Source organism: Zingiber officinale, chromosome 1B (genome assembly GCF_018446385.1).
Source record: "Zingiber officinale cultivar Zhangliang chromosome 1B, Zo_v1.1, whole genome shotgun sequence".
NCBI lineage: Eukaryota > Viridiplantae > Streptophyta > Magnoliopsida > Zingiberales > Zingiberaceae > Zingiber > Zingiber officinale.
In genome coordinates this window covers 21068621-21082400 of record NC_055986.1, presented here as the reverse complement: position 1 = coordinate 21082400, position 13780 = coordinate 21068621, and the positions used below count along the sequence as shown (strand labels likewise).

General features: G+C 35.6%; 1 protein-coding gene, 1 non-coding gene and 1 pseudogene across 2 annotated transcripts; 2 read left to right on the top strand and 1 right to left on the bottom strand.

Moving 5' to 3' along the window:
• Positions 1 to 689: 689 nt before the first annotated feature.
• LOC122052334 lies at positions 690 to 9158 on the bottom strand (annotated as a pseudogene).
• LOC121995126 lies at positions 6554 to 6631 on the top strand. Its single transcript, XR_006115845.1, has one exon. It is a non-coding gene; the product is annotated as a small nucleolar RNA snoR35 (small nucleolar RNA).
• Positions 9159 to 9616: 458 nt separating the features above from the next.
• Positions 9617 to 11456, top strand: LOC122052341 (polyubiquitin-like). Its single transcript, XM_042613822.1, has 2 exons — positions 9617 to 9749; positions 10061 to 11456. Exons 1-2 carry the CDS (start codon positions 9663 to 9665, stop codon positions 11204 to 11206), a joined length of 1233 nt encoding a protein of 410 aa, XP_042469756.1. The 5' UTR covers positions 9617 to 9662; the 3' UTR covers positions 11207 to 11456.
• The last annotated feature ends 2324 nt before the right edge of the window (positions 11457 to 13780 follow it).

Sequence of the window (13780 nt, the reverse complement as noted above, 5' to 3'; positions counted from 1 at the left end):
GGATGAAAAAAAATTAATGCATATATCATTTTTTATTCACAAAATTACACCATATATCAAAAAAATAATGCATGGATTTTTTTAACTAACAAAATTATGTCATATATTTAAAAAATGATGCATATATCATTTTCTAGTTATAAAATTTACACTGCATGTGCATCTTCCTCCATCAAGATAAATAAATATGTAGTGGAAGAGATTTCTTTCCATTTATATTCTCTTCTCATGCTCCTAAGTTTGTTTCATCCATCCATCACCCACTCCTTTAGGTAAAGGGAGCATGATGGGTATTAGATATACATGGAGTTTGGGCATAAGAAGGCTGCTTGTGGCGATAGATTCAGTGTTATCATGTTAAATCATAAAAAAAAAAAACCGAAAAGAAAAGGAAAGAAGACGATCTATTGTTCCATGAACAAATGAAGGATCATAGCCTAAACATGATCATATCGCAAAGGCCATAGGATCCAATAAGAGGACGAGAAGAAATAACTTGATTTGTAGTTGCCAACTCAATAAGAGGTCAAGTGTACTTTTCTTACTACACTCCAACGACACATACCTCATTTTCAAAATATTATTGAGGGTTTTATAAAAGGTTAGTTTAATGCTACGCTGCAGTGAAAGAAAATGCCATTTCTGCAAGGATAAGCCAAACCAAGGCGAAAAACTATAAAGCACTCAAATGGGGAAGAAGAGAAGAATTGGATTGGAATGCTTTATTCTAAAAGTGACAAGATCTGTTTTACAAGGACCTGTTTTTGGTTGATCCTAAAGATGATGAGATGGGAGTATTGGTTCCTTTTCCACTGCTTCATATTGCAAAACGAGGTGCTCCTGCGGTTGAACAAGCAGAGACGTGAAGTAACTTAAAATGAAGGGTAATAATGCAGCATGTCTTATGTCAAACCTTCGAAATTGTTCTCCACGTGCTCGGATCAAAACATAGGTATGATCCTCCTTCATATGTCAAACCTTCGAAATTGTTCTCCACGTGCTCGGATCAAAACATAGGTATGATCCTCCTTCATATGCATGTGGAACTCTTTTAAACCAAAACTGTAGGTCTTCGTGGTATAACCAACCTCGAGAATACCTGCAAAAACTTTTGATGAGACAGTTGGAAGGCTATAATGCAGGCATAAATTGTAATGTAGGCCAATTGTTAAGACACTATTAAAAATTACATGCTAACAAACTGGAGCTCACATATTTCCTTGGACAAGGAACAGAAGGCACGGCATTCGATTTGTCTGATGCAAAAATTTGAATAAAAATGTTCCTTCTCAATGACAGATAGATACCAAGATAGTACATAATTTCTTGCATCTATGATGAACTGGTGCACAAAATTATTCAGCAAAGAATGAAAACTGGAATTGGAGAAAATTGCCAGAAGTTTAAGATTGTCAACACAAAATACTAGCTTAGGGAGTGGAACCCGAATTGAGAACCATAATAATAGATACTGGAGTATGCAAATAAGTCTAAAGAGCAGAAATTACAGTTCATAAGCCGCATGAAGTTGAGCTTCATCTTTTGGCATACTGCAAGAATCAGGAATAACAAAGAAAAATTAAAGGAACAATACTTGCAAGAGAAACATCAAAATAAAAGAGAGGAATAGAATACCTATAAAAAATGTAAAACAGGGTCGATAGCTGAAATTTCGAGATATATATGTGCTACATGCACAAAAGAGATCTATTAAGTTATACACTCGATGCATAAAAAAAACGCACAAGCTTACATGTAGGCAAGGAGGTGGTTTGGCATAATAACATGTGGGAACGCAATAATCAGGCTCCCCCTTTGCAGGCTCATTACACCATGGAGAACCAAATGTTTTATGAATATTGTCTGATGAGTTCAAGTTCAGTCCTAGTGTTGTCAAATCAATTCCTATCGCAAGAGATGATAGATCTGGATTGTTCATCCTATTAACACTCAACAAGCCCAGTAAACCAAATGGATCAGGAGGAATTTGTAACCCTGGAGTTGACCTAACATTCTGATCCCTATAGGATTGACTAACATCAGGTATCTGCTGTAGTCGAAATTGAGATTGGCCTTGCGGTTGTTGATATTGCTGCATCAGCTGATCATATGCACTCATACCAGAAGCAGGAGAGTTCAATTGTCTCATTCCGATCCTAGGGGCTCCACTGTTTTGAATCTGTACAAAATCAAGGGCGAAACCATATAATTAATAGCAATATATACAATCACCCAACGTAGGCTGCCTAGAAGAAAAAAAAACATTAGATAGAGTAAGATACCTGTGAATGATATTTCCCATGAGATGAAGGAAAGAAATCAGAGCCATGTGGGCGTAGATCTTGATTGTGTCCAGGTGTAAATGGAAGTCCGCCACCACTAGCTGCAGTAGCATGCAACTGCTGTTGTTGACGATTAGGTGGGAAAGTCCCTCCTATGCTAAATCCAGTAGATCTAGTCATCTAGTTGAGTATCAAAATAACATACGAGTGAAGTAAAGTTATGATTGAAGACTGGATAACCAAATGAATTCACCAAGTTCAACTGACAGGTAAATGAGGAGACAGCAAGGTAGAAATACTTTCATGAAGTTGTTCCTTCTGATGCAAATCCACAGAAAAATCTGAGCTGCCACCTAAACAGGAAAAGAAAAAAAAAAAGGTAATGTCATGGCCTCCTCTCAAACATGGAAGAAGACTGCAGTGGTCTATGCACCTAGCATATACTATTGCTAAATTAGCATCTCTGGTGCTATTCATATGATATTCTTGTTTTTCTCCGTTACAAGATCTTCAATGATGACATAAATTTCTTGCACCTTTCTTTTTTAATGCATACTAGTAGCACCATGGTTTTGTGGGATTATTAAAAAGATAAAATAAAAAAAAATACTAGCACTTCATAGTAAATCGGTGTAACTCTAATGCATGATAAAATGAGACAGAATAAGTTAAAATGATAAGGGCACGCTCAAAGACAGCCAATACACTATAAAAAGATATATTGGATATAACTGGAGGTGTAATGAGTAGGGGACCAAAGTAATCGCTATCTATCTTAATTTAAAATGATTTTAATTTGAATATTATTAGTGATATAGCTATAGCTTTGTATAGAGATCATTGGAGGAATAAAATCCAAGTAGCCGACCCCAAATAATTGAGACTAGCATAGTTTGATCATGATGATGATTAACAATTGTATAGTGCAAATGGCAAACATTACTACATCCCAGAAAGACATAAGACAAGCATGTTAATACAACACAAAACAGATACTTCATTCACAAATAAATCCTCAAGCTCAAACTATATTCATCTAGTACATGTTGAAATTTAGACAAGCCTACAATATTCATATATATTAAGAAATGTAATATACATGAAATTCCAAATACACATTGTTAAATATAATTTATCCTTTTCCTTGAGTAGCAAGGAGGTCTACTTGCTTATTTACAACCCTACGAAAGTGACGAAGTGTAGCAATCAAGTCACAGTAAGAATAGCAATTAATATGGCAGATAGTGTAAACCTGTTTCAAATCATTATCACCGTGACAAAATAATGCTTACAACAAAAAAATTTGTCACAGAGAGACCATTTCTCTAGGCAAATATCCTTATGACAAATATGTAGATTAAAGTGTGTGTGTGTGTGTAGAGAGAGAGAGAGAGAGCATTTACACATTTACATAAATTCACACTCAATTTGGTGCAAATGGTAGGGGGAGACCAATGAAAGTGTTAGCCAATGTAATAAAGTATGATTTAATTAATTTGAGTATTACAGGTGATATGGTGTCTCATAAAGCTCAATGGAGGATAAGATTCATGCAGCTGAATCTGAATAGTTGGGGCAAACACAATTTAATCATAACGATAGTTTGAAAAGAGCAACTTATCCATGGTGTAAAAGCAACAATATCATTCTGTAGGTGTTCTGAAATGTAACTCTGCCCTTGGCAGAGTATCCATCTTGTAAAAGCAACAATTTCATTCTAAAGGTATTCTGGAATGTAACTCCATCCATAGCAAATACTCTGGCATGGCCATTCCTAAGGTCAGATAGAGGAGAAGAGTTGCGTGAAGTTGTCAACCAGTGTAAAATATAGACAAATGTCATGTACTGAGGATCCATACTGACCCCACTTAGTGAAATAAGGCTTTGATTGTTGTTATTGTTATTGAGGTGTTCTAAATGTGAAGCCAATAGATAGAGGATGCAGAGCAAAAAGATCCTTTACCTTAGATATCATGAAAATGTTTAAAGGTGATAGAAATAATAGACAATGGTGTTGCACAAAATGAATTTAATAGGATAAATGGCCTGATATTTAGACCCAAAGAACAAAATAGACTTCATTAGAAATGGAAAAAACAAGTTTGAATTTTCCCTCCTTTATAAAAGCTCAATGTTAAAAAACATCCATTTAAGCAACCCTACCTTGTTATAGCATTTGTTATTAGATTTGAACTAATACTAAAGTAGCTCATCCAACTATAGGAATAACTACACAAGATTTTTTAATTTAAAATAAAATGTTCAATTTCAATATTTTTTTTAAAAAAAAGGTAGTGAAAGTTGAACCAAGAATATGAGAATAACAATAAAGATGTAAATTGACTTCTAGAGGAAGCACATAAACATGCAACAACTCAAACAACATAGAGAGGCAGTTTCATTTTCAAGAAAAAGAACCTTTATATCCTGGCAAAGCTGGGAAATCTTCATTTTGCATGATAAATTCTTGATTTTGCTGAACAATGGAGCTAACACCAATTCCTTGCTTACGTGTTGCACCTAAGAGTTCACAAACAGTTGATGTTGCATTTACAGAAAATTTAAAAGAAACTTTGATAACAGAAATTAAGTCAATAAGTCAAATTCGCATACCAAGTTGCCCTTGTTGACTTCCAGCTGAGCTTGGCCTTGGGGTTAATTGAGGGAAATCATTCATATCTAAGGAGAACTATCAGAAGCATTAATGTCATTCAACATTCCCATAGAGCTTAAAGGATTATTCCCACCTTGATTCTGGGATAGTGAACCTCCAGATGTAGGATATGAGTTACCAAGCATGCCAATCATTTGTGGTGCAGCTAACAATTTAAAGTAGAACAATCTCATTTTACTTGCTCACTCAATTACTTCAATAAAAATGAATAGATGTCTCAGTAGAACTAAAGCACAAATACATGTATACAGACAAATATCAATGAGAATGAGATTGTAGGTAAAATTGCTGCATGTACTGGAGCTGATGATCAATACAATTTGAATTAGAGAACTAATATTTACCTGAGATAAATACAGGAAATCAAAATATATGGACCAAAATTACAGCAAATTTCATATTGGCTAAAACATTTCTGCGAAAGGTCTAATATCGCAAGTTTAGTTTCTCAGGGTAATTTGCACAGCAGTGTATAAAGGTTTTAGAGAGGTTTCTCTGTGTGAAAATGCAACAGAACAAGTTTGTCAAATTAAAGTTTCTAAATCATGCAAATAAATCTTCCAGATAAATCGAGAAAGCTACCCTGTTGGAGAATGCCACTGATCAGTCTGTTGGGTCCTTGTACATTGAAGTTCCCAGATCCACTATTTGTAGCTAAATTTACACACGAGACTAAACCAGGCATGGATAATCCTCCAGAATTGATGTTTCTTTCCATGTTATCGCCACCAACAATGTTTCCCATAGTGCTTGCAAGTCGTGGGCCTACATTACCCAAAGCAGGAGATACCCCCAAACCAGGAACAGAACTACGGTTACCAGTAGCTGAACTAGAGGACAAGCCAGAAATTGACCCACCAACTCCATTCATGTTACTACTACCAAAAGAATGATTTCCAACATAAATACCCCCTCTATTTGAGACACCAGGGCCGTGAGTCATCTGCAAGAAGAAAAAATTCAGAATAAAAAACTCAGATTCTAAAAGAGAATAAATGCAAAAGACAATATAGCTCATAGTAATAACATCTGAACACAGAAACTAAATACACATAGCCCAGAAGAAATCAATGACCAATGTGACATAGAACATACATATGATGCAGTGGGTGGAATTAATAACAGCTCTCACTAATTATCCACCCTTTTCAACTATAGGTTATGTATGGTCATGCCCAAGAGAATATTGGCTGCAGTGGATTCTTCATTTTATCAATAAAACCCCCTGCCCAACTTTATAAGCACTTTCCAAGTGTGATGGGACAAAGAAACATGGCTAAGCAGATATTAACAGCAGATAACATGTTGAAGTGAACTAATGTGCCATTAAACTGAGATCAAACCTGAGTCGATGCAACCAAAATATTGTTTGATGCAAACCGCCCACTAGAAATGTTTCCCCATGGTTGCTGAACACTACCTAATGGGGCAGCACCTATAGTTACATTTCTTGATGCAAATGAACCAGGCATGTTTGGTAGGTTGTAGCTTCCATGAATGTTATGCAACCCTTGCAGAGCACCTATTTTTGTGCAAACAGTCAAAAAAAAAAAAAACTGTGTATATCTTCAACAAGGTTTTAAGTAAAATGTCTAACCGGAGTGATGGAATCCAGGTGTTGTATTAGACTGGCCAGAAAACGATGTAGTGTAGGGACGGCCTGAGGAATCGAGATTTGATGCCGGATCATTAAGTGTTGGCTGTCACCAAAAGGTCCAGCATTTTATCAAGAAAAGGGAGACAAGTTAAAACACTACCATATGCCAAATTTTATCTAACTTGGTATGGTCAAAGGCAAAACCATGACATCACGTATTTGTATTTGAACATTTGCAATATACACCAAACATTACTCATTTTGTATTACTTTTTAGTACAAATTAGTTTACTCATCCATATTGCAAATTGAGTGCCCTAAAAGCATGTAAAATTTGCTAAAATAGGTAATCACAAGTACTACTGCAGAATTAACAATGACATTGAAGAATCTAATGCAACTCAAAAGAAACTGATCATTAGGCAATTTAGACTGCCAAGAATATAATAATGTCCTAAAGCTTGTGGATAAGTTTAAAGGGACAGTAAAAATTTTGCAGCTTGCATCAAGCAGATAATTTGGCACACTGGCATTGGGTTTTATTCTCTTGCATAAAATTTTCAAGTCATCATAGACACCAATTACTCAAAAGCATTAACAAGAAAAATGCAATAAGTAAATGGTGATCAAAACTAAAATGTCATCTACATATGCAATATTGAAATTACTCAGGCTCACATGCCCACATAGTAAGACTAATAGGTCTGAACTGAGTTACACATATATCTCTTGAATTCCAAAATTCAAGTTCAAGTAATATGTAATCTCGTTGCACATGTTCATGAAACAACATAAGGTAGCTATAAATGGAGAAAAATAAGTAATCACTGAATTTATACCAATCTTTACATAAAAACTCAGGCTTTTGCAATAGTTGGATCTATGTATTATAACAATTATGCATAAACATATCTATAGAGGATATCAATGAAGAATGCATTAGCCATTACTTTGCAATACAACTGAGAAAAGGTTAAGCACTTGTAACTAAATTTGAGACTCATACAAAAGTTCCCAGCCTCGTTATTATGAAATTAATGAGACTAATAAGAGCTGACTGAATGACAAAAGGAAGAGGTAGCACAATAAATAACAAATGACTAAGTTTAAGAAACAAAAGGTAATTCCATTATCAAGCAGTTGTTGACAATGCAGACCACTTAAACCATTAAATAGACCTGTAAATTATAGTCAATGCTTTTAAATGATTAGATCTGTATAAATAAGCAAGAGTGTTACAGTCAACAACTAAAGGAAAAATATGAATGCCAGACAGATGCTTGATTGGAAGTATAATAGAAAGGAGAGACAAATAGCAAAACTCAATATTCATTAAAAGTATTGAGGCCAATATAAATAGCAAGAAATATATTTTGTGAAAACCAAAGGAAGTAGCAGTTACATTTAAACGCCCAGACATTATAAATTTTGTATCAAGCGCTCAAGGAATCAGCTCCAAAACAGTGCTCCTTCATTATGTCAGAGTGAATAAAAATATTCTAGATTCCCAATTGGCTGCTAGGCATAACCTGAGCTAAAAAAAAAAAAAAACAAATGACATATTACAGGAAATTCGCCAGTAAATTATATTGATTGGTTTAAATGGCACTAAGTAATAATGCCTATAACCGATATCACTTTGTTTCTAGTACTATTGGAAATTTACGTATCTCAAGCAATGAGTATAATGCTGGTATACTTGGGCAGAAATATCGGTGATTATGAGAGAGAAGGAACCGTCACAAGAGTACATAAGGATCATGGATCACCTATACACATTTATAAAAAATTTTCTCAAGTAACTTGGCAGCAATAGCAAGCCTTAACTCAGCCTCAAATGAGAAATGAGTCAGGAATTTATAATAGGTAAAGAATCCTAATCGACCCAAAATCAGCGAAGAACATCAGATATCACTACAAAATTCATGAAAAAAAAAATCGAGGGATAGAGATGGAGACACCAGGTTCAAAAGCAGGAGGACCAGTTCCAACCAAATCAAAATAATCATTCACTAATGATACGCTTATATTCATAGGCACAAAGACTCAGCAAGTCGCGTCAATCATGACATCTCGAGTCTTGGATAGAGGTTAAAGCAAATTTTCGTAAGAGAAAACAAAAAGAACCATTCTTGACTCTACACCTCTCAGACAAAATGACAAAATACAAAACAAAGCGGATTGAGGAGCAATCTCTGCGCATGACATTCCTGAAACGAAATGACACCAACCGTACAACTTCAGATCGAAACCCTAAACCTAGATTGATCCGTCTGAAGAAACAAGTTAGCGCAAGGAACACGACAAACATCAAGATGGGCATGGACAGAGGAAGGAGGAGATTAGTACCAAACGAATTCAAGAAAATGAACGAGGTCTCGTCTCGCGGACGCCGGAGAACGAGAGGCGTGAGTGAGATCTCCACAGACTCCAATCCGCGGCGTGGATCTGGGAACGCAGAGGGAACTAAAAAAGATGAAGCATTCCGAATTTCCGATGACCCGACCGGCTCTCGTCACGGTGAGGAGTCCGGTGAGAACTGAGAGGAACCGCGCCCGGTTCGGAAGTACCGGTCTGGGGTTCAAAAAACCATTATTCAACTTCGCCCAAGTGAAAATTTTAAAAAGAAAGCCGATCAAACTAAATACAAATATATATTCTTTTAAAATGTATCCGGCAATCTTCATGGACTAGGTTCAATTTAATTTTTCTTTTTTTTTTATCGACTCGAGTAAAACATTAAATCTGAACAATGAAATTAATAATTAATAATCAAAATTTGGCGTAATGCATTCCGCAAGCATGAACCACCGTAATTTAAGTGCTAACGGACGAAGGGGGCCTCGGATGAAACGCCGTTACCGTCTGGGCAAGTGAGAAGAACTAATCAACTGACGGACGAAAATGTGGTTTCGTTTCGACGCCCTGCTTCGCACTCGAAACGTACTCGGAGTTTGGTTGGAGGAGAAACGTGGGCCGACTTAGGCCCATAAACGGTACGAAACGTAGTAGTAATTGCAAGTTAGGCGTCCCTCCAACGACGCAATTGTCCTAGTGGCCATTGGGTAACCTCACCTTTCGGTGTTCATATTCGTCTAGATTGCTATAAATGAGACTCTGGGCCTCGCCTCTTTTCTCTGCATTTGATCATCTATCTCATCAAGAGGCTCTCAAGGCTCTTTTTTCTTCTCTAGAGGTTTTATTATTATTATTATTTTATTTCTTTTATTTATGTTCTTTGATTATTTAACACTTTTGTTTTATTTTGGGTTTTCTTGATGTGGTTGTCTTGATAGATTGTTATTAGTCTTGATTATGTAGTCTCAACGTGTTTCTTGTAATTCCTTTATTTTTTTTAGGTCGGATCTGTGGATGATGTTTTCTTCGATTTGATCGGCGCAAATTAGTCTCTTTTTTCCCTCTTTTTCTTTCGTTTGTGATGATTGATCTATAGTTATCTTCGATCTGTGTGATTGTATGCTAATTATGCTTTATTATGTCAATCAGATGCAGATCTTCGTTAAAACTCTGACTGGCAAGACCATCACCCTTGAGGTGGAATCTTCTGACACCATCGACAATGTAAAAGCCAAGATCCAGGACAAGGAAGGGATCCCTCCGGACCAGCAAAGGTTGATCTTTGCCGGGAAGCAGCTCGAGGACGGTCGCACCCTTGCGGACTACAACATTCAGAAAGAGTCTACGCTCCACCTTGTGCTCCGTCTCCGTGGTGGCATGCAGATCTTCGTTAAAACCCTGACCGGCAAGACTATCACACTTGAGGTCGAATCGTCTGATACCATTGATAATGTCAAAGCCAAGATCCAGGACAAGGAGGGCATCCCGCCGGACCAGCAAAGGTTGATTTTTGCTGGCAAGCAGCTTGAAGATGGCCGCACGTTGGCCGACTACAATATCCAGAAGGAGTCTACCCTTCACCTCGTGCTCCGCCTTCGTGGTGGTATGCAGATCTTCGTTAAAACCTTGACTGGCAAGACCATCACCCTTGAGGTTGAGAGCTCCGACACTATTGACAATGTCAAGGCCAAGATTCAGGACAAAGAGGGCATCCCCCCAGACCAGCAAAGGTTGATTTTTGCCGGCAAGCAGCTGGAGGACGGCCGCACCCTAGCAGATTACAATATTCAGAAGGAGTCCACCCTCCACCTTGTGCTCCGCCTGCGAGGAGGCATGCAGATCTTTGTCAAGACCTTGACGGGTAAGACCATCACCCTCGAGGTGGAGAGCTCAGACACCATTGACAACGTGAAGGCCAAGATCCAGGATAAGGAGGGCATCCCCCCAGATCAGCAAAGGCTCATCTTTGCCGGCAAGCAGCTGGAAGACGGCCGCACCTTGGCTGATTACAACATTCAGAAGGAGTCTACCCTTCACTTGGTGCTGAGGCTGAGGGGAGGAATGCAAATATTCGTCAAGACCCTCACTGGTAAAACCATCACTCTGGAGGTTGAGAGCTCGGACACGATTGACAATGTGAAGGCGAAAATACAGGACAAGGAGGGGATCCCACCGGATCAACAGAGGCTCATCTTCGCAGGGAAGCAGCTCGAGGACGGCCGCACCCTGGCGGACTATAACATTCAAAAGGAGTCCACCCTTCACCTGGTGCTCCGCCTTCGTGGTGGCCACTGAACTTCCGCCATCCTTTCCACTATTTTCGGGGTCTTTTATCTAGCTTCATATGATCAATGCCTATTTAGTAGTCCGTCTGTGGGTCGAGTCTGTTAATGTTGGTGTTATGGTTTGTGTTTGTGCTCCGTTCCTTCGTGGTATCGTCGGTTGTTAAACAACGTGTTTCTGGTTCTAGTTTAAAAACTTAGTGCGACGCAACTATGCGAATGCACACCGTAATAAACTGTTCGGCTGGTGTTTGTGTTCTTCATGTTCAGATTTGTATTGCTAGTTTTCATTTCTGAAACCATAAGCTTGCCATTTGAAAGGGAGGTAAGATGCTTTTTAAGATGGGAGAGATTTTATTTCCTAGGGATTTATAAGTTAGGATCATTTTCTATTTCTGATGTGTGTGCATAGTGTATAAGCTGATTGAAAGGTGAAGCGATTAAATGTTGCTTTGTTCACTTAAATAACTGGAGCAAGATGAACTCAAAAGCATCAATGAGTTGAGAGATTATTAACAGTAATCAATATTTTAGCTGAATCTCAAACTAAGATTTTAAGGATTTCCAAGAAAATAACATTCTTTTTCTTTACTAAAGGGTTCAGTCACTTAGGATAGCTGTTATGCTTAAGTCGAGATATTAGCCACTCAAGTCTATTGAAATTGATTGAGCCAACTAAACTCTGCGTATAACTCCATTGAACTAGCTATGAGTTACTAGAGAAATCGTAGCTTGCAAATATTATCCAAATTAGTTAAATGATTACAACATTCACAACCCATTTTCATTATAACACCCACTATCTTATTAAAAAAATATAAGGTCCATTACCATATATATTTATTATAACAACATATCTTTTTCATCGCGTTCCTTTTAACATTAATACTCATTATTTATAAATTTCAAGGTTTATTCAATAATCTTAAAATTATATTATATTAAATAAATATATTTTAAAATATTTAAATTGTTATTATTTTTAATAATAATCTTACGTAAAAAAATAATCTTACAATTTTAAAATTTAAAATTTATAATTTTCTAATAAATAAAATTTTGAAAAAAAAATACATACATGGGCCAGAGCATCCACAATGACATTAATGTTTGAAGTGTTAATGCCAAATGTAGAAATAGCAATACTGTATCATGCGTGGATGCTTTTAGCAGTATTGTAGCATTAACGCGTTCAATTCTTTGAACGCGTTAATGCCTACCGATTAAAAAAATAACATATTAGCATTAGTGTGAACGTGTTAATGCCAATATGGATGCTGAGAAGGGGTGTTATAACACCCCTTCACATGAGCATCCACAATGTGATGCATTAATGGAGTGTTATAAAACCCCCTTTAGGGATGTAAATGAATCAAACCGCTCATGAGCTATTCGAAACTCGATTCGATAAAAGTTCACTTGAGCTCGTTTAATGAGGCTCGTTAAGATAAACAAATCAAGTTCAAGCTTCACAATATTCGACTCGTTAACTCGTGGACATGTTCGTTAAGCTTATGAATCAATTTTTAAATAAAAAATAATAATTTTAATATTAAATTTATAGATTTGAAACTCTATATTTTATAGACAAATATATTAAATTTATTTATTAAAATAAAATTATAAATTTTAATAAAAATATTATAATTTTCTCTAAATATATAATTTAGTTTTTTAATAAATATAAATTATAAATTTAAATATTTATTAAGCTCGTTTAGACTCGATAAAAGCTTAAATAAGCTCGTGAGCCATAACTATATTCGTTAAATAAAGTTCGAGTTCGGTTTGATTATAAATGAGCAACACTCAAATATTCAAAAGTTTAGCTCAGCTTGGCTCGATTACACCCCTACCCCCTTGGTGTTAAAACCAATATGAAAGGGTGTTATATAACACGCCTTCTTGAATGCGTTCAAGATATTTGGCTAGCCTACCCCATGTGTGTATTTTTTTAATATTTTTTTAAAATTTTATTTATTGAAAAATTATAAATTTTAAAATTAAAAACAGCAAGATTATTTTTTAAAATCAGTAAAATTATTTTATTTTCAAAAAGTAAGATTAATAATAATAATTTAAATATTTTAAAATATATTTATTTAATATGATATAATATTAAAATGATTGAGTAAGAATTATAAATAATAAATGTTAAAAAAAAATATATTATTATAATAATGAGTATATAGCAATGTACCTCATATTTTGGTATGAGATGATGAGTACGATAATGAAAATGAATAGTAGATACTCATACGTTAACTCAATTGCAATTAAAACGTCTTTAGTCACTCGTCATTTTCTAAATAGAATTTATTTTATCCCGTTTCAATATGATTTGAATTAACTGAAATTAAATAAGCCTATAACAGCTTCAGCTGTATTAAATTATAACTTTTGCCGCATTTGTTTCCTGCATCATTTTTCTCTCGTATTTAATTTTTTTTCGGGCTGCATAAGATTTTTTTAACTTTTGGAGGAAATTTATTTTAATGTAATATATATATATATATATATATATATATATATATATATATATATATATATATATATTGGCAATGATATATATATATATATATATATA